This window comes from Pongo abelii, chromosome 6 (genome assembly GCF_028885655.2).
Source record: "Pongo abelii isolate AG06213 chromosome 6, NHGRI_mPonAbe1-v2.0_pri, whole genome shotgun sequence".
Lineage (NCBI taxonomy): Eukaryota > Metazoa > Chordata > Mammalia > Primates > Hominidae > Pongo > Pongo abelii.
Genome location: NC_071991.2, coordinates 80,483,719 through 80,504,319, shown reverse-complemented (window position 1 = coordinate 80,504,319; position 20,601 = coordinate 80,483,719). Strand labels below are relative to the sequence as shown.

Below are 20,601 nucleotides of genomic sequence, written 5' to 3'. Positions count from 1 at the left end.
TGTGTTGAAGGTAACTTGTGCATATTTTGTTTATTCTGTCACTTACCTATATATCTCTCATGTAATAGTTTTATTTTTCTTTTATCCTTTTGTTTTCCATACATTTAAGATTAATCCTAGGGTGTCTATAAAACTACATTATATCCAATATAGTTAAAAACCCTTTTAGAAGAATACATAAAAATAAATACAGTATTCAGGTCTTTTGTTTAGAATACTTTCTTCTGAAGTTAATTCCATAATTTACTTTTATATTAAAATAAATTATCATTTATTTCCATAGTTAGTTAAACTAAGACTATAAATTATCCCATGTAGAACAAAATGGCAAATGTTTATATCAATGTGAATAAGAACAATATATAATAAGCTTACAAATTATTAAGTATTGCTGGATGTAATTTAATACATACAAAACTAAAACATTATTAAAAAGCATTTTATACTCAATCTCAATTTGTAATAGGTAAAATAGTATGTTCAACAATGCTATAATAAGCCCCAATAAGATTAGATTCTTTTGTTTAATTTCTTTATGTTGTGGAAGATGTAACCTAGGGGATGTTATATTTGACTGATGGACCTTCTTTTCTACTTAGGAGCTGATACACTTTTTTTTTCTACTTAGTTGACATCTGATATGAGTTAGACACTTTGCAATCAATTATATTTGTGCCTCAAAATAGCCTTTGAAATTATGTTGCAATGTGAACACTGGTTAAACACAATAATATTATGTCCTAGTCTCCCTTACCCTACGTAAAGCCAGTAATTAAACTTTAAGAACAAAACAGATTAACATCTCTAAACCATGACCAACTTTTGAAGTATCCTTGCATTACTGCCAAGGGACCCTGGCAAGGGCCCCGTTTTCATTTTTCAGCTGTCTCTCTGACTTACTCTCTGAGTAAGCTCAGAGGGTACGTAATCAGTGAATTAATTGTGGGACCAGATGAAAATTCCTAGCTTCTCCACAGATCTGCCATTGTGTTATAGGATTTGGGTAAAATAGTTAAGCCCTTTACCCTATTAAGTAAATAAAAGGAAATTGCACATGATTGAAACCAAATGGGAATCTACACTTATGTACTGAAGTTTCTTTCTATCCATATGGCTTCTCTGGCATATGTGATATTGAGAACCCGTTGAATTGCCTGGCCTGGAGCCATCTTGGCTATTTGGTGCAGCTTCTATCTGAAGGACATTTGGCTTGTATCTGAAGGAAGAGGAAAAAATTGCATTGGCTATAGCTTTTTTCTTTTATTATGCCTGCTCTCAGATTTTCAGCTTGTGCCGACCTTGATCTCTGAACTTGTCTCCTGTCTTCAGAGTGGCAGCTTACTTCTGTGCACATGGCAGTGTCTTCTAGAGCTCCCAGAGGCAAGGCAAAACAAGTCCCAAAGACAGTAAACAGTACAATGGGATGCAACTATTAATTAAATGTAAAAATAAAGCAGCCTGGCATTTTTCTTTGTTTTGAAAGAGACTTTTTAATTACCAGGTTCAACATTTACCCTTTCTCTATCTGTCACTTAGCCTCTCATGGCAAACAGCTTATATTCCACAGAGTACATTTCTTTCTAAATGCAGACATACAACAGATTTTTCTGACTGTCCATGACCATTTAAAATTATTCAGAATCACTTATTTAATAACCTTTTAAAGTTTTATAGACACCCTGTTTTATTTTTAATAGGTCACATCTATACTAACAAAATAATGTGAAGAATCAAAATTATCTGGATGGTTCATGTTAGAGAGATATTTGACTTGAATTATCTGGATAGCTATTTTGATTCTTCATTTTACTTTGTTAGGGTGGACATGGCCTCAGAATCCCTAGGTTAATTCTGTCTAAATCATTTCAAATTTTAATTTCCAAAATATAAAAAATTCACTGGACTTTTTTCCTTTTCTTTCCTTTTTTTTTTTTTTTTTTCTTTATCCCATCTCAATGTCTCCTGGCCATAAACCACTTTAATTTGGGCCCATTTGTTTTGATTTGTCTGACACTGCTCTTCACCAGTGCAGCCGCTGCATTTTTTAACATGGGATACCTGTTATTTTCATTATTTAGTCCCAACCCCTATGTCTCCCTCCTCGAAATCAGTGAGCACTCCCAGTGAAGCTGGAAGCCAAGACTCAGGCGATCTGGGGCCATTAACAAGGTAAGAATTGTCCCTTTAAAAGGCCATGATGGGTGTCAATTAAAAAAAAAAAAAACAGCAACAACAACACCTTTAGAATACTGTGAAATGTGCATGTATCTGCATGTGTACTTGGACATTTTATGTTTAAATTTATGGTGGCTTGCTATTTTTAGTGGAATAGCAATGATCTTGAACACTAGAAATGATCAACATATATCTTCCTTCTTTGAGTGGGCTAATTTAGCACCATGTGTCTTGCTTAACAAACACACACATATCCATTAGCTTAGGCTTAAAAAAGGCAGGGAGAAGCCTTTTCCTTATTTAGTAGATAATTGAATATATATCCAGCTTCTTATTATCCTATTTTGGTTTTGGTTTCCATGAAAGTCTTTGTGAATAGAATATTGAGATGTTCTAATTCTAAATTTAATTTTTCAAGCGTGTTATTTGCTTAGTAAAGTTGACTAATTTGAAAACTCAGTCACCTAAGTATTTTTATTGTATTATTATTGGTAGTAGTTGTATCAGGATTGGCTGCTTCTGTTTAGTGAGTTCATTGCCAAATTTGTATTACACTATGTAGACTCACAGATTATGTAACTTCTGAAAGTAGATATAGACATTCTGTAATTTAATCACTGAAGAGATATCCAAAAGGTAAAGATGTAAAAAGAAGAAAGGAGAAGTTTCATAAATGTAGATGGAGTCACGGTAACTCTCCGAATCCAGCTGTCTTCACCAGTGTTCCCACATGCCAGGGTCCACAGGCAGGAATTTATGTGAGTATGGCAACTGCACCCAATTCTTAAAGGCCAGATGGCCCCCTCATAGCTCAAGCTGGTTGAGCTCACATGGGATGATGGACCCAATTTTTCCGCATTTTCCAATTTTTCTTGAGAAGCTACAAATTCAGATATTCAGGTGATAATCTCCTGAATGTTAAATGTTATGACTTTTGTTCCAAGTAGTTATGGGCCGGATTTGGCCTGTGGCAATTTATGAACTCTAGCTTTGACTCTTAATTTAAAAAAATCATAAAATACTTTAATCAAGTTTTAAATAAAAGAAGAAACAATCATCCACAGCACTGGTGTTCCAAGAAGTCAGCCTTTTGGCTTGTCTATGTACCTTTCCAGGCCTTGTCTGTGTGCATTTCTTGCCTCCGTATGTGCTACTGGGGCAGAGATATAAAATTCTGCATTTTTCTCTTTTCACCTAAGGCATTAGCATAAGCATTTTCTTCTGAAAGTGTACTGTTTCCACCTAGGCATAGTTAACTTGGTAGCTGAAGATCTGGACATGAAGAAAATCTAGCATTGACCTGAGCTGTAGGGTTTTTTTGCTTTTGAAACCAACATGTAAGACTGGAATTACATTGTCTATTTCTGCCTGTTGGTGTCCTTCAGACTTGAATATTTTGTTTTTATAGGCCCTTTGGAAACCAGTGGACACTGCTTTCAATTAAAAAAAAATGTAGAGGTTTTTGAGGGCATAAAGCTGGTTTATTTTAGCAAATCGCTTTTGTGATTTGGGGCAGTACATGTCTTCTCTCATCTTTTGCTCTGAACACTTCGAAAGGTCTTTGACAGGGGAAGTAATAGCAACACAGTTGTGTAAGTTCTAACATTTATTCGAGAGCTGGCACAATATAATCACATTTCTTAGGGGGGGTCCATTGGCCTATCATTAAGTTAATGTATTTGACCATTTCTGTACCATGATGGTGCGTGGCATTACTGCTTAGCTTCAAGGGTGCAGTTGGCAGCATTCAATTCTATTACTGACTTCACAGTTGAGGAGCCCTTTGGAAAACTTTCTAAAGAAAGCTGACCTATGCTGTTAGTACTCTGGGGACAACAGCAATTATTACTTCTCAGAGAATATTACTCTTTATTTCTTTCTCCTTCTTAAGTGATTTTTTTTTTAACTTTATGAATCACTTTGGAAGAGGTGCAGCTTACTCCTACCCAATGCAGTAGTACCTTCAATTCTTTATAGGAAAGTTCTTGCGAGACCTAGTAACTAGAAATCCATTAGTAAATCTCTTGCAAAGTGCAGGTTTCATAGAAATGCAAGAAAATTTGCATTGAAAAATGCTAGTTTTCAGAAAAACTGAGCACAAAGTTTGCTTGAGGAGAACACATTAGGAATGCCTTAGTAAATTCTGCCCTTGTTTTGAACTTAGGAAAATTCCACACAAATTTATGTTTTTTTCTTTAATAAAATAAATATGAGGTTAAATTGCAGGAGAATGTTATATTTCAGTTTTTTAAAATTCCACTTTGAATGTCTTTTTATGTAGAAGACACATCTTTGAAAACAATTTATATTAACTTTAACACTTCATAAAACAGGAGACTGGGAAAAGAGTTCAGTTATTCTTAAGAATATAACTCTATGCTCATAAATTTGCCTATTTATGTGGAATTTGAACTCTTCAAAAAATGGAAAATCTTTCAGAAGATAACAAGAATTAAATTAACACATCTGGCCATAGCTAAAGGCACATATAAATTATCTCATTCATTTGCCAAAATTTCAAACCAAAGCTAAAATTTTCTTTAGAAAGCCAAAATTAGCAAACATTTCTTATAATCTTTGTAACTAGTTAATCTGCAAATTGGCATACTCAATGTACTTTATTATAGAGAAGAAGTAAAAATGGTGCTTTAACAAAAATCCCTCTTATTGATTTTTTTTTTTTTTAATTTTAAAGAGACCATCTTTCTCCATTGCCCAGGCTGGAGTACAGTGGTGCAATTATAGCTCACTGCAACCTCAAACTCCTGGGCTCAAGCAATCCTCCTGCCTCAGCCTCCTGAGTAGCTGGGACTACAGCCATGCACCACCATGCACAGCTAATTTTTATTTTTACTTTTTGTAGAGATGGAGTCTCACTATGTTGCCCAGGCTGGTCTGGAACTCCTGGCCTTAAGCAATCCTTTTGCCTTGGCCTCCCAAAGTGCTGGGATTATAGGCATGAGCCACTGCACTCAGCCACCTCTTACTGATTTTTAAAAGCAGTTGAGAAAATTTTAAAAAATGGGTAGAGAGTAGAAATATGTAAGTTTTCAGTTATACTAATGATTTAATTTTTTAAATTTCACTTAAAGTGTCACCATTTGTTTTGCAATTTATGCTTCCATTGTTATATCCCATTTCTCATTTACAACTTATATTTTTGGTTTTATCTTCTTTCTCCTGATCAGTTTTGGTAGAATCAATTAATCATTGCTCAGTTAATTATACTGGCAAGCAACACGCTCTTGGATTTTAAGAGCTTGTTGAAAAGGTTAGTTTGAAGGGTTAGTTTTACTTACAAACATAAATGAAAAAAATCTTTGATATACTGTATGCAACTGGAATCCAACATATTAAGAGGATACTATGCTATGGTTAATTAGTATTGTTTCAAAAATGCAAGGTTATTTTAGTATAGGAAAATGTCTTACCATATAATTTAGCATACAAAAAGGTCAAAGAAGGAAAAATAATCATTGCAATATGTACTTAAATTATACTTTAGAAATTTAAACACTTATTCCTATATTTTAAAATGTAGCAAACTAGGAATAGAAAATATTTTCTCAATATGGTAAAGAATATTTATCTGAAACAGCTTACACTTTTTATACATAAGAGTGAAGCATTAGCACTTTATAGCCCTGAAGAACGGCTTTTGTTTAGTTGAACATGTCTCTCATCCTCAGAAAGTGGTGAATTCCTTGAAAGTAGGGACTAAGTGATACTCATGTAGTAGGTATTTGATAAATGTTTGTTGAGTGAGGTGTGGTAGCTCAGAACTGTAATACCAGCTACTTGGAAGGCTGAGGCAGGAGGATTGTTTGAGGCTAGGAGTTCAAGACCAGCCTGGGCAACATAGCATCCAAGATTAAAAAAAAAAAATGTTTGTAGAATGAACTATATAATTCTGCTTTTTACCAATGAGGACACTGAGATGCGCAAAGAGAATATGTAATTTTCTCAAGTTCATACAGAGTGTTATTTTGCTACAGTGCTAGGTTTTTACCCAGGCAGGTTGATTCAAGTTTCCACAACGTATACCTTTACGCTACATAATCTCTAACAGTAGTTGATATGAGTGATACACAACCTACCCCATAAGGTTATTGTGAGGATTGTACAAAGTAATGCTCTATAAAGTACTCAGAAAGGAGTCTGGTGTATACTAACTATATGTGAGTTTTAGCAATTATTATAATTTTTTCATATTTTAATTTAGCCATTTTTCCGATGGGAAAAAATCTTTTTAGATCCTCTCATAGAACATGTTGGTGTCATTTTCAATTTTAGTAAGCATTGCCTGTATCTTTATCCAAGTAATTACATAAAATTATTAAACATGACAAGGCAAAGGACAGATTGTAATCCATGCCCCTACAGACCACATTCTGGGTTGCCCACTCCTTACTCACTAACCTTCAGATAGCAATCAGAAGTGAATCGATCTAAGTGAAAATCATTCAGCCAACATTTATTCTTCTCATTCACATGGATGGCTCACAAGAGACTTTGCACTAGGACTTTTCTCATATTTAGTTGTAATTCCTTAGGGTTCTCAATGACAGAGCTGAACTAGAAGGTGTACTGGCCTGCAAAAATATAGGAAAGTGTATTGACCTCATAAAGTTCAGCTGGACACCACAGTGTAGGCTACAACCTGTCCCAAATGGAAGGAAATGTTGAAAATGTTTTCAAAGTTAAAACATCTCTCAACATGATAACATACTGTGCAATCTCCTGTCACAATAATAACACCCATTGCATAACATCCTTAACAAAATAGTCCAAAGGGGAGATTTCTGATGTTTGTCTTTGGTGAGAAGTGTCATGGAGGGTAGTAATAGAATTAATTTTTGTCTTTTTTTTTTTTTTGACCATCTTTGGTCTTAACACCATCATTAAGTTCTACTTTCCAATCAATCAAGTCATTCAAGCCCTCCTCCAACATTTTATTTTTAAAATCTTTTTTTTTTTAAAGACAAAGTCTCTCTGTCACCCAGGCAGCAGTGGTGGCACAATCTTAGCTCACTGAAGCCTCGAATTCCTGGGATCAAGCTATTCTCCCACTTCAGCTTTCTGCATAGTTAGGAGTACAGTTGCATACCACCACGCTCAGCTGATTTAAATTTTTTTTTTTTTTTTTTTTTTTTTTTTAGAGACGAAGCCTTGCTATATCCCCCAGGCTGGTTTTGAACTTCTGGCCTCAAATGATTCTCCTCCCTCTTCATCCCAAAGTGGTGGGATCCTCCTGCCTCTCCCTCCCAAAGTGCTGAGATTACAGGCAGGACCCATTGTGCCCAGCCTAAAAAATCTCTTACTGTTATAGAAACAACACCTGTGCATTTTACACAACTAGAAAATATAAATGAGCAAAAATAACAAAATGAAAACATCATGTTTCCACCACCAGAGATCAGCACTCTTAGCACCTTAGTGCTTATTCTTTTATATAATGTGTATGTCATTATATATAATGATAAATGACATCTTACTGTGAAAACTGTTGAACCTGCTTTTTCAATGAAGTGTATTTTTATATTTCAATGTATTTTCACCTTATCTAGTATCTACACTATCTTCAAATTTCCCCAATTGGTCCCAATAAAATCCTGTAGTATTTAAAATTGATGCCTGTGCTCACAATTAGCAACACTTCTTAACCCAAAACCCTAATATTTGTAGATTGTTCTTTAGGGAGGTGAGGCCCCTCCCAAGGGTACTGCAAATGCAGCAGGTGGAGAAATGTCTTCTGAAGCACATAAGAATGATGGTACAAAGGGAATGGATTAAAAGTCACTTAGGCTTTCAGCTTCATGTGAATTTCAGATTATAATTCAGGGACAAAGGGACAGATTTCTTCAATGTTCTCTCTTCAGCTTGAATACTGGGCCTCCATATAGTTACTATTCAATTTCTTATTGACAGAAAGCTTTGGTAAAATTTAGATACTTGTTTTGGGGCTACAATAATTCATTGTAGGCAACTTATCCTGTCTGCATGTAGTTACTACTTTTTTTTTTAGTGACTTCAGGAAAGAAAAATGTGTTCTGGGGCCACATGGACATAATACCCAAAGGAAATCCTTAGGACCTTCACCTTTATCCACGGTCAGATTCTGCAGGATTCTTTGGAACTACATAGGCCTCAAAGGACTTGACCCATTTGGGTGAAAGCATCATCATCTTCTAAGATGCTCTGATAAATCAGAGGCTAAAGGGAAGGCATAAAGGAAGCATTAGTAAAGGTGAAAAGTATAATAAATAATACAAGATTATGGGGGAAATTTAATAAGACTATTAAAATTTTGCTTATACAAAAAAATTTTAAAGTATCACTATATAAAGAGAGATTGACAGGATGCTACCAGCCAATTAGACTTTGGGGAGACTGAAGTTGCTAATTCAAGGTTGGTTGAAAGTCAGTCTCTTTGTAAATTAAAATAAGATTCACACTATAGGGTTTTCTCTTTATGCAGCACAATAAGTTCAAAATTTTTAATATCATTGTCTTCAGGCAAAGTGTGCTCTATGTACCCATATGGTTATAGTAACACAGTAAGCATCTATTTTAGGAAGGGGTAGCCGAGCTTTCTTCTAGAGAAACTGCTTGCTTGACAGCAGGACTTCTGTGTAAGATTTTGGGAAAACATGCTCTTGTTATATGATGGGAAGTCCTACATTTCTTATTGAATCCAGCTCAGATGGACTTCCCATGTGGCTTAGTGTGGCTCATTCTGGAGCTCCATATTAGGGCTCAGGTGTTAGCACACAGATGGAAAATTCTCCCACCATAAATTAAGAAAAATGCTTTTTAAAAAGAGCCTGATATAAGTATGTATTTCACTGTTCCACTTTTATTTCTGACATCAGAAAATCTTTATCATCATTGCCAGTCCTAAGTAAGGAAAAAATTGAGGCCAGGAAGTAAAACATTAACTCATTATTTAAATACCATCCTTTCTTAATTAACATCACTGTAATGAATGTGACAGATGAGTGACATAATGGATTTTAAAATGTCCTTATTATTTCATGTATTACTTTTGGAAACGGCATTTTAAAAATTAGATATTTAGCGATGGCATTGACTAGATATTTTCTGTTTGGCACTATGCTTACATAATCCCAAACTGTTTGCACTGGCTGATTAATCACTAGTGATTTGTTTGACAGAGAAGACATGTGGAACAAGCGCTCAGAGAAACTGTGGGACTCAGGAAAGCTCTGTATTCTGTCCTTGAGCTCTCTCTCCATCTTAGAGAGAAAAGGAAGAACATGAAAATTTGAGTTCCAGTGCAGTTGCTTCAGGGACTAATTAAAGTTACTAAGTTCATTTGGTATAGAAGATGGCTGGACCACTTTTGTTTTTCACCACAAATCAGCAATATGTTGAGCATTTAAAAAATAATAATATTCATAGAGACAGGGTCTCGCTATTTTGCCCAGGCTGGTCTTGAACTCCTGGTCTCAAGTAATCCTCCTGCCTCGGCCTCCCAAAGCTCTGGGATTACAGGCATGGGCCATCATGCCCGGCCAGTGGTCAGCATTTTTATTAAATAAGATATGCTTTCCTTCTTCAGTATGGAAGTGAGTCTGAAAACTCTCCTGCGGCCATGTAGTGACATCACGCTGAGTAAGACTGAGTTTTCCATAAATGCTTTGATGGATATTAAGGGAGTTAGGCAGACATGCCCTGATTTATTATTTCATTTTTTAATAAAAATATAAAAACTGTTTCTTTTGGAATCAACTTGCCCTCACACGTCACACCTATCTACAGAAAAGCCAGGTAAAGAATATTCATTTGTTCATTCATTCATCAAGTCATTCAGTAAACAATTGAGAATTTATTGTCTATCAGATACTATACTAGACCTTCAAGGAATATAAAGAGTCTTCTTACTTCTAAAGAACAAGTAAATTGACACATTTAATTTGAATCTAAGGAAATGTTGCTGTGTAGTTACAGCTCTCAAATATGCATACTCAGAGAAGAGCTCAATGGTAATGAGGACTTTGGGGTTATTTTGCAGAAGATATATGGACATCTATGTGATTGCCTGGGGTTAGAGTACAAAGGTGAGAGGAGAAGACAGAATCCTGGTTGGAGAATGCTTGTCTTTATTGGAATGGAAAGAGCAAGGGTACTGCCAAAAACACAGTGAGAGAGGGAGGAAAAGAAATAAGATTTTCAGGGCCAAGAAAACTAAAAGAAAGACTATGCCAAGAAGGAGCCAATAGTGACCAAAATCAGAGACAGCAAAGCTAAGGAACAAGAACTGACCATGGGATTTGATGATTTGGAGGTGGTTGTCGTCATCATTATAATCATCATTATCATTTTTTGTTATGATTATTATTATTGATGCTGTTTTATTTTCATAGGCTGAGGTCCTGGCAGCAAAACTAGTCCAGGAGTAATTCTATTTTTTATGGTTCCTGCCACATATTGGCATATTACTTCCCAAAGAACTTTACTAATTTAAATGCTGCCAATAGTGTATGAGAGTGCCTTAGCCACATTGAGTGTTAACATTATAAATGAGAAATTTGTTAACTACTGCCTTCAAATATTTATTGAACATCTCTTTCTTATAGCCAAAGACTAGAAAAGGTAAGAACAAAAACACTCTTTAGGAAATAATTCTAAGGTTTTCTGCTCTGAGGTCTAATAAAGATGGAAAGAAGAATGGAAACCACCAACTTGTTGTTGGTAAAAGCTGAATGGGAAGAAATTGACCACTCATCAGAGTGCAAGGTATATGCAACACAGACATTATGTCTTTCACTCCTAAGTTACACTTTCAACAGATGGCCAAGGATTTTTTTAAATTTTCACTTCTTTCTGTCTCATAAACTAAAACTGAGCAAATAAAATTGAGCCAATGAAAGGGGAATTTTATAAGAAATTAGAAAGTAATGAATTGGTGCAAGGTTTAAAATATGAAATATGAAATTCTGCTTGTCTCTTAGTAGGTTACTGCTAGTTTGAAGAATTTTGACATTTGCCTATTCTTTTTTAAAAATATTGAAAAACAAATTGACCCACAAATTATAAATTAACTACTACATGGTAGGCATTTTTGTATAAGATGCCAGAGGCTACAATGTTTTTGATATGTTCAAGGTTAAATAAGTGAATATTTTCCATGTTGGGAAGCGTCTGTATTTTGAAATGAAGTTAGGAAATGTGACCTTAATTGGCATGTCCAAAACAGCCAATCCAACCCTGGGACCACAGAACCGTAACAGTGCCCGTTGGTCCAGAGTAGGTACAGAATTATTGGGTTATTTAGCCTCTGAACACATAATAGGGCTCCTATGAAACAGAGATCAGAGATCCCACCTAGACAGAACCTCAGAAAGTTAACCTAAGAAATCAATTGAAACTAATCAGAGCAGCCAAATGCAACTCATAAAAATAAGCAAACAAACAACACCAGGATGGTTCCCCAGCGGGGAATACTGATGGAAATTTGATTGACATAGTTAGAGAAAGATTGTATCAAACAACAAGGGCTAGGTTGGTCATCCCAGGAATTCCAGAAAGGGGAGACTTGGGTAGCAGTGAGGATGATGTCTGGTCTTGGGGAAAGATAAGGTCATGGTGGGGGAGGGCAGGGGAAGCTGTCGTAGTTAAACATTCAGCATCACCTACTCTAGTCCCAAAGATACTGCTGGACATCTCGCTTCCCAGGAAGCTGGGCTTCAAGGAGAGAAGACTTTGTCAGGCTTATATATTTGTCTGCCTGGTTATTATTGTTCTCACAACAAATTGCTAAGTTGGCATCTAAAATATAGCAGTCTTATAAGACCTAGTGGACTAACTCAGCCACCTAAGTCCAATAAACTAAGCACTGAGGAAAATGAATTTAGGCCCAAATCCTATCCCCTCCTCCAAGACCAGGTGAAATGGAATCTCTAATCTTTTCAGTGGAATTGTGTCTCCCTGCTGTGACTTCCAAAGGATGATGAAACTGCAGTCCAATGCCTGGCTGGCTGGCAAGGAGCAAACACTAAGTGAAGGGAAATTATAACAATCACTATTCTTAATCTGTCTTTCCTACGGCATTTATTAATATTTTCAGCTCATATTTATTCAAACTTTAAACTGTGCCAGTCTCTGAGCAACTGATAAGAGCTACTTTCTTCCTTGTAAATGTTATCAGTATATTATTAGGCATAAATATTCATATGTCTCATTTCTTTTACCAAAATGTAAAAGTCTTAAGTGCAAGTTCCATGTCCCTCAGCATACGTGTGGTACTGCCGGGTAGGGGAAGCTGTCATAGTTAAACATTCAGCATCACCTACTCTAGTCCCAAAGATACTAGGGACATCTGGCTTCCCAGGAAGCTGGGCTTCAAGGAGAGAAGACTTTGTCAGGTTTATATATTTGTCTGCCTGGTTATTATTGTTCTCACAACAAATTGTTAAGTTGGCATCTAAAATATAACAGTCTTATAAGACCTGGTGGACTAATTCAGCCACCTAAGTCCAATAAACTAAGCACTGAGGAAAATGAATTTAGGCCCAAATCCTACCCCCTCCTCCAAGACCAGGTCAAATGGAATATGGCAAGTTTTACTTTCAGATTTGTTCTACTAAACTATATATATATACATATATATATATATTTTTTTTTTGGCTTTTTTTTTTTTTTTGAGGCAGGGTCTTAATGTCACCCAGGCTGGAGTGCAGTGGCATGATCTCAGCTCACTGCAACCTCCGCTTCCCAGGCTCAAGCTGTCCTCCCACCTCAGCCTCCTGAGTAGCTGCGACCACAGGCGAACACCACCATACCCGGCTAATTTCTGTATTTTTTTGTAGATGCAGAGTTTCGTCGTGTCGCCCAGGTTGGTCTTGGAACCCCTGGGCCTCAGCAATCTGCCTGCCTTGGCCTTCCAAAGTGCTGGGCTTACAGGCATGAGTTACCGCGCCAGGCCTATTTATATATGTTTTATCTCCTCATAAGATCTATAGGTTCCTTGAACATTTTTTCAACCCTCTGTTACAGTATTTTGTATTTTAGGTTCTTAATAGATGGTTTTTGAATAAGTAAATGAATATTCTTATCAAAATCTTCTCTCCTCTGCATGCATTGATTGAACCATTCCAGAAATGACTAAAAAATAGAACTAATTATTATAGTAAAGAGGATGATTTCTATATCACCATCATTTTGTTTTCAGAGATACAATTACTTGATAAGATGGCTGGAAAATAAGATCTCTGCCCATTGGTTAAATAAATTATTCTAACTGGAGAAGAGAAAGCTAAAAGGCAGTTGAATAATCATCCTAGATTTTAAAATATCAGGCAGAGAAGAATGTTAAAGGGCCTTGAGGCCTGCACCTTCATTTGTTGGGAACAAAAGGAGATTTGTCTGATGACACAGTGAAGCCATATCCAGGACACAGACCTCCCACCCGGGGCCAGGAGTGGTCCTCTCTAAAATACTGCCATCTGCGGGGAAGCTGTCCTGCATGGTTTACACAGAAGGAATTCGGCGAATGTTTAATACATATTTCTAGGCTATCCCTGGAAACACAAACAACCTTTGCCCATTTTGCATATTGGCTTTAAGTTCCTTTCAAAAAAATTTGCATATTTGCATATTCCTTGAAAGGAACCACCCCACAGATAATAATGGGAAAAATGAAAATATAATACAATTGGCACATTTGATAGCATCCTTGGCTTCTCTCGTTACCCAACAGCTTGTTACTGACAATAACTATGATTTCTGTTACTGAATAACATAGGTGTGCCAGGAGGCAAGGCTGTTGTGGTGTTACATTCCTACCTTTGTTTTTCCGGCCGAGTAAATGCAAACTCCCCAGTACTAATCTGTGGACTTTTTAAGTGGATGATTCTGATAGAATCACTATTTGTACTTCTTAAGGGTATAGTGAGTTCAGGTGATCTATTCAATAAGTATCAGAAGAGCCAGACCATCGGGGAGCTCCTGGGAGAAGTGGTCGCTAAAAATCAGCCCATCAGAAACCTCAAGGAAAATGGAGGTCAAATAGCTGATCCTACTCCTTGCAAGGAAAGCTTCTTACAATCAGCAACAGCCAGAGTCTGCTCTTCTGTCTACAGCAGAAGAAATGCTCTTAAATTTGACCCCCAGAGATATGTGAACAGCAAGTATGAATTATGTTAACATATTCCATTACTTTCACAATTTGAACGAGATTAAAGAATCAGTGCCCAGAAGCAAGAAGGGCTAATTTTCTTCAGCAGAGAATGAATTCAGAGCAGGGGTTCTCACCCCTGGCTGAACATTAGAATCATCTGGAAAGCTTTAAAAAAATACAGATGCCTGGGTCCCACCCCAGACATTCTGGCTTAATTGGTCTAGGGGTGGCCTGGGCCTGAGGCCAGGCTTGAGCTGAAAGCAATAGTCTAGCTCTGTCATTCTCCAAAGGCGGTCCCGTGATTAGCCTTGTAAACATCACCTGGAAACTTGTTAGAACTACAAATTCTAGGGCCCCACTCCAGATCTACTGAATCAGAATTTCTAGGGTTGGGGATCAGCTTATTAAAGCTCTCCAGGTCATTCTGATGAACATGAAAGTTTGAGAACCACTTATCTAAGTCAAGTCATTGCTGCTCAAAGTGTGTTCCACAGAGCAGCAGCATCTGTATCTCCTGGAGCTAGTTTGAAATGCAGAGTCTCGGGCCACCCCCACACCTACTAAGTCAGACTGCATTTTAGCAATATTCTCAGGTATCTGTATGTGTATTAAAATTTGAGAAGCACTGGTCTAAGAAACACTCGCTAGTGTCTCATTGGACTTCAGTTTTAATCTTTCAGAGGTTTTATGTAAAAAGACAAGAGCACAGCCAGAGCATAGAAGGGAAGCTGTGAATCTGTATTCTGCTACTTCTGCAGGAGGGGTTAATATGCGATCTGTCAAATAGGTCGAGCATTGACTCAAAGAAATATTAAGAGTAGATAGAGTAGTTGTGGCAGTAGTAAAAGCAGCTGCTGCTTATCATATGGTTGCCATGTGCTTTATAGGTATACCTGCATTTAATCCTTGTAGAAAACCAGCAAAAGATTCATTCATTCAACAAATATCGTATTATATAAGCACATATGCGCGATACAGTTCTAGGCATATCCCTATATTCTAGAGATGTAGCCACCCCTGCCATTATGAAGCTTAAGTCCAAAGTCAGACAACAAACAAAAATAAATAACCTGATATACAAGAAAATTATAGGTAAAGATGAGTGCTATGAAGGAAATAAAGCAGGGGAAAGGAAGGAAATGAAAAGTGATAAGGAAGTGCTACCTGAGATCAGGTGGTGAAGCAGGGGAGCCTCTTTGAGGAGGTAACATTTAAGCCAAGACACAAAAGAAGCAAAGTCATGAGCCATGCAGATGTTTAAAGGAAGAACATTAAGGAGTATGCAGAGTTGATGTGAGTGAATGAATGGTTAGAGAGAAGTTTGGAAGATCACTGCAGGCGAGTTCATAAGTTATCATATAAGCTACAGTAAGTATTTACAGACAAGGAAACCGAGCAGGGCTTCTCAAATTAAGGGTGCCCATGGATCACCTGGGGAACTTGTTAAACTGTAATATGGAGTCACTAAGTCTGGGGTGGGATGTGAGTTTCTGCATTTCCAGCAAACTCCCAAGAGATGCTGATGCTACTGCTCTGTAGGCCACAGAGTAAACAAAGGGATGCAGGGGCTGAGAACTTATTAAACAGCATGCTCAATGTCACACAGCTGGTAAGTCACAGAGGCAAGATTTGAATCACAGATGCCTGATCCTAAAGTTTGTGCTGTCCATTAGTTGCCTCTGAGATAATCTCATGCCTGATTCACCTGTAACCGGTTCTGTGCAGGATATTTAAAGAGCCTGGCTGAGAAAGGTCCTGGCATGTGCTCTGTTTATAGAAAAGCCATTTATCCCCTCTTATTTAGAAGGAGAAATAACAAGGGAAATTGGATGCTTTGGTAACTATTGATACTTTGTGCCATTGCTTATGCAATGTTTAAAAAATATAAGATATCAATCCCTGACATCTTAGACATGATATTGTTGGTGACCATCTTGGTGTACAATATATAAATAAGCATAAAAATACCCATGAGTCTCGAAATCTAATGCATTATATTTGTAGTACCTGATCCAAGGAAGCCAGTTATTCACCAGGCCCTGCAGTCATACCCCTGCCCTGACCCATTTGCACCCTTGCGTTTAGTTCTTTTCACCACGTAGAAGATGCTTGGAGTTCCCAGATGTGGGTGGGCTCTGGGTGTCAGAGATACATGCAGTGGTTTACTTGCTCAAATCAATGAGGCTTCAATACAAAACAAAACAAAGGGTAGGGGTGTGTGTGGAGTTTGAACACTTGGTCTCAACTTTCTTTCATGAAAGTAGCCATAGCTCCCGAAATTAAACAGATGTTTGCAGGAAAAGATGGCTCCTCACTTTCTCTTGTTGTTTGATAGTCACTGGGGGTGGAGGGGATGGAAGGGGGACATGTTCTGTGTATGTATTGTATATGCTCTTGCCTTGATGAATGACATAGTTTGGTTTGGTTTGTTGCCCTCCCCTTTTGTTAATTCTCTGTGTTCTTTTTCCTTTGTGCTGCACAATTAGGACCCTGCAGTGGGACACAGACCCCTCAGTGCTCCAGCTGCAGTCAGACTCAGAACTTGGGTATATGTCTGCTCTTTTGTTACTCCTTTTATTATTTCTTTGCTACAGTTGTGTTGAAATGCTGGAGCTGTTGTTGCTCTTGTGTTCTCCCCTTTTGTTGAACTTCTAGTTTGATAAGTTCGTTTCCTTCTGTTGATTTTCCTTATAAAGCTTTGAAGAAAGTCTCTCTTTGTGGAAAACACCACAAAAAGATGGCTTTTGATTTCTCCTTATTAATTCCTATTATTGCAAAACAACACTCCCCCAAACAAAAATCAAACATAAACCCACACATCTAATTAAAAGTGGGGCACACAAGTTCTGCAGTGGGAGATATGTTTGACTTTATCATAACCATCCTCCCCTTTACTAACAAGTTGCCTTAAGTTAACCTTTGTCTAAGATCAGTATTAAAATATTGGGTCTTGTTTCTTTACTTTTCAGTTTTGGGGGAACTCACAATAAGCACTTAATTTGAAATAAGTTTGAACAGTTAAAGATTCCTGTTTAAAAAAAAAACAAGGAAATTAATTGAATACCTTGATCTAAAGATATTTCAAATACTTGATGTTGAGTAATGTCTCCTATGTCCTAAATATCATTTTTTTCAGATGGAAATGTATTATCACAAGTTAAAAGAAAACCTCAGAGATGAAGACTTGGAGTTGAATAAAACACACAGACATATCCTAGAAAGTCAATTTATTTCCATTGTAGGGTTGGAGTTAGCTGTAGTCACACATGAGATATTTCTAGTGGGTTGCTTGTAGCAGCTGGTCATCAAGCTCAGGAGAGCCGATTGCGCATTTCTCTTCTCAACTTCACGTTCAGTTAAATCAGCTGGAAATCAGCAACAGTGGAAGTATTTACACCACAGAAATTGCCTCCTTTCCTACAAGCAATTTATTAAGCATTTACCGACAGAGCACTGGATATCTCTAAGTGAATAGCAAGTTTCATAACTACATTTTATGGAACCATTATCTTTTCTTTCTAAATATAAACCAACATATCCCAAACCAGGCATTTATTTACTTATTATTCATTTTGAATTCCTGAGATTCCTGGGCATATATCTCTGAGGTTCTGTCAGTTTCAATGCCTACTGTAGGTATAAAAGGAGGTTGAAGGGCTATTTGCATGTTAGATTAAATGCCATCTGCCTGTGACCCTTTGTATATGCAAAAATTCTTAGCTGATTCATGACAATACTAAGCCAAGGAAATATCCTAACATTTAGGTAATGGATGCACTATTTCTTTTTTAACCTTACTAAATTCTTGGCTATTTAGTTATATAGTTCATTTATGTTATATTTCAATTTGTATTATTTAAATAAGCAAGAGATATGGCTTAAATAAAGCAGAGAATATATGGTAAGTTATAGTTCAGGGGAACTTCAGAAGGCAGTTCTTCAAAATTTTATTGTGTTAAAAAAACAGGCAGGGGAGAGAACTGGCAGAGACTACCCCATGCACTTAAACTAACAGATTTTTAGACAGATTGCAGCAGTGCTAAATTACACTTGCTGATGTGGAATAGTTTGGAATTTTCCCATTTATATCTGTTTTCCAAGCAAAAACTCATGTTGACTATGCAGATTAAAACTTGTGATTTATTCTAGGGATATAGCATATCTGTGGCCCCACCTTACCTGCTGCATTATACTTGAGAGTGAACCCAGTGCGTTGGAGAGAGAAGATAGGAGGCTTTCTGTTCACTTTCTAAATACAAACCGATATACCCCAAACTAGGCATTTATTTATTTATTATTCATTTTGAATTCCTGAGATTCCTGGCCATATATCTCTGAGGTTCTATCAATTTCAATGCCCACTATAGGTATAAAAGGAGGTTGAAGGACTATTTGCATTTTAGGTTAAATGCCATCTGCCTGTGAGTGAGTGGCTTATCTTAGAGAGTTTGAAGGCATTTTCAGAGAATTTTTGAGAGGTGACATTATTTTAGCCATGTTACAATTTCAAATGTTGCCTTAATGAAAATTTCTAGATTTTTCTAGAGAGTTTTATTTCACCTTCTTGAGCTGTGGCATGGGAATGACCATAATCCATAGCCTGCTTTGTCGCTTAATTTAACACCTTTACTGAAGTATAACTGGCTTTAAATAAACTACACATATTAAAACTATTCAAATTGATGGTTTTTGATGTGTATACACATCCATGAAATTATTACCACAATCAAGATAGTGAACACATTAATCATCCCCAAGAGTTTGCTCATGCCCCTTTGTAATCTACACTCTTGCTTCTTCCTGTTCTTCCCTATCCCCCAAACATCTGATCTGCTTTCTGTCACTATACCTTAGTTTGCATTTCCTAGATTGTCATATAAATGAAATCATCCAGGAGGTACTCCTTTGACTGACTTCCTTCATTCAGAAGGATTATTTTGAGATTCATTCAGGTTAAGTGTATATAAACAGCTCTATCCTTTTTATTTCATTGTATGGATATACCACAGTTTGTTTATCCAGTCACTTTTTATATACATTGGGTTGTTTACAATTTTTGCCCATTACAAATAGCACTGCTATAAACATTCATGTACAAATATTTTAATGCACATATGCTTTCATTTCTTTTGGGTAAATACCTCCCAGTAGAGGTATTTATGGTTGAATCATATAGTAGATACACATTTAACTTTTTAAGAAATTATCAAACTGTTTTCAAAGTGGTTTTATCATTATACATTCCCACCAGCAGTTTATGAGAGCCTCGATTTTTCCACATTCTTGACAATGCTTAGTTTGAGCTTTTTAAAAGAAATTATTAATTTGTCAACTATTATTAAAGGAGTATAGTGGTATTTCACTGTGGTTTTAATTTGCATTTCCCTAATGACTAATAATGTTGAATATCTCTTTAGTTGCTTATTTGCCATATGAGTATCCTCTCTGATGAAATGTCTGCTTAAATCTGTTAGTCTTATATATTGTTTTTGAGTTGGGTTATTTTCTCATAATTGATTTTGAAAGTTCTTCCTATGTTCTGGATAAAATGCTTTATGGGGTATATAATTTATTAATATTTTCTCTCAGTCTGTGACCTGCCATTTTCATTTTCTTAACAGTGTCTTTAAGAAAGCAAACCATTTTAATTTCGACTAATTACAGTTTACAAATTTGTCCTTTTATGGATCATGCTTTTGTTAACATAATGTTGATTTTTAAGCAATTATTTTAATATTTGGTAGAATACAATTCACCTATGAAATCATTTGGGTTTGGAATAATATTGTGGAGGTTTTTTGTTTTGTTTTATTTTGAGACAGAGTCTCACTCTGTCACCTAGGCTGGAGTGCAGTGGTGCGCTCTTGGCTCACTGCAACCTCTGCCTCTCAGGCCAGAGACAGATATCTCTTTGAGATACTAATTTTATTTCCTTTAGATATGTATGTCCAGAAAAGGGACTGTTAGATAATATGTAGCTCTAGTTTTAATTTTTTGAGGAACTTACATATTATTTTCCATAATGGCAATGCCAATTTACAATCTTACCAACAGTGTACTAGGTTGTTTTCTCAATATCCCTTCCAATACTTCTTATTTTTTATTTTTAATAATAGTGATCCTGATTGTATCTCATTATAGTTTTGATTTGCATTTCTCTGATAGTTAGTGATGTTGAACACTTTTTCATATACATGTTGGTCATCTTATGTCTTCTTTGGAGATAAGTCTATTTAGGGCCTCTGTGCATTTTTAAATCAGGTAATTTGTAATTTTGCTATTGA

At 36.4% G+C, this 20,601-nt stretch overlaps 1 protein-coding gene across 2 annotated transcripts in view; it reads left to right on the top strand.

The window, feature by feature from the left end:
* DYNC1I1 (dynein cytoplasmic 1 intermediate chain 1) overlaps positions 1-20,601 on the top strand; it is a 317,152-nt gene that overhangs the window by 38,601 nt on the left and 257,950 nt on the right. The window contains exons 4-5 of one of the 2 annotated variants that reach the window (XM_009242996.4): positions 2,079-2,169; positions 16,804-16,863. In XM_009242996.4, the coding sequence (XP_009241271.2) occupies positions 2,079-2,169; positions 16,804-16,863 (151 nt within the window). The remainder of the gene's footprint in view (positions 1-2,078; positions 2,170-16,803; positions 16,864-20,601) is intronic. The other variant, XM_024249962.3, reaches the window with a different exon arrangement.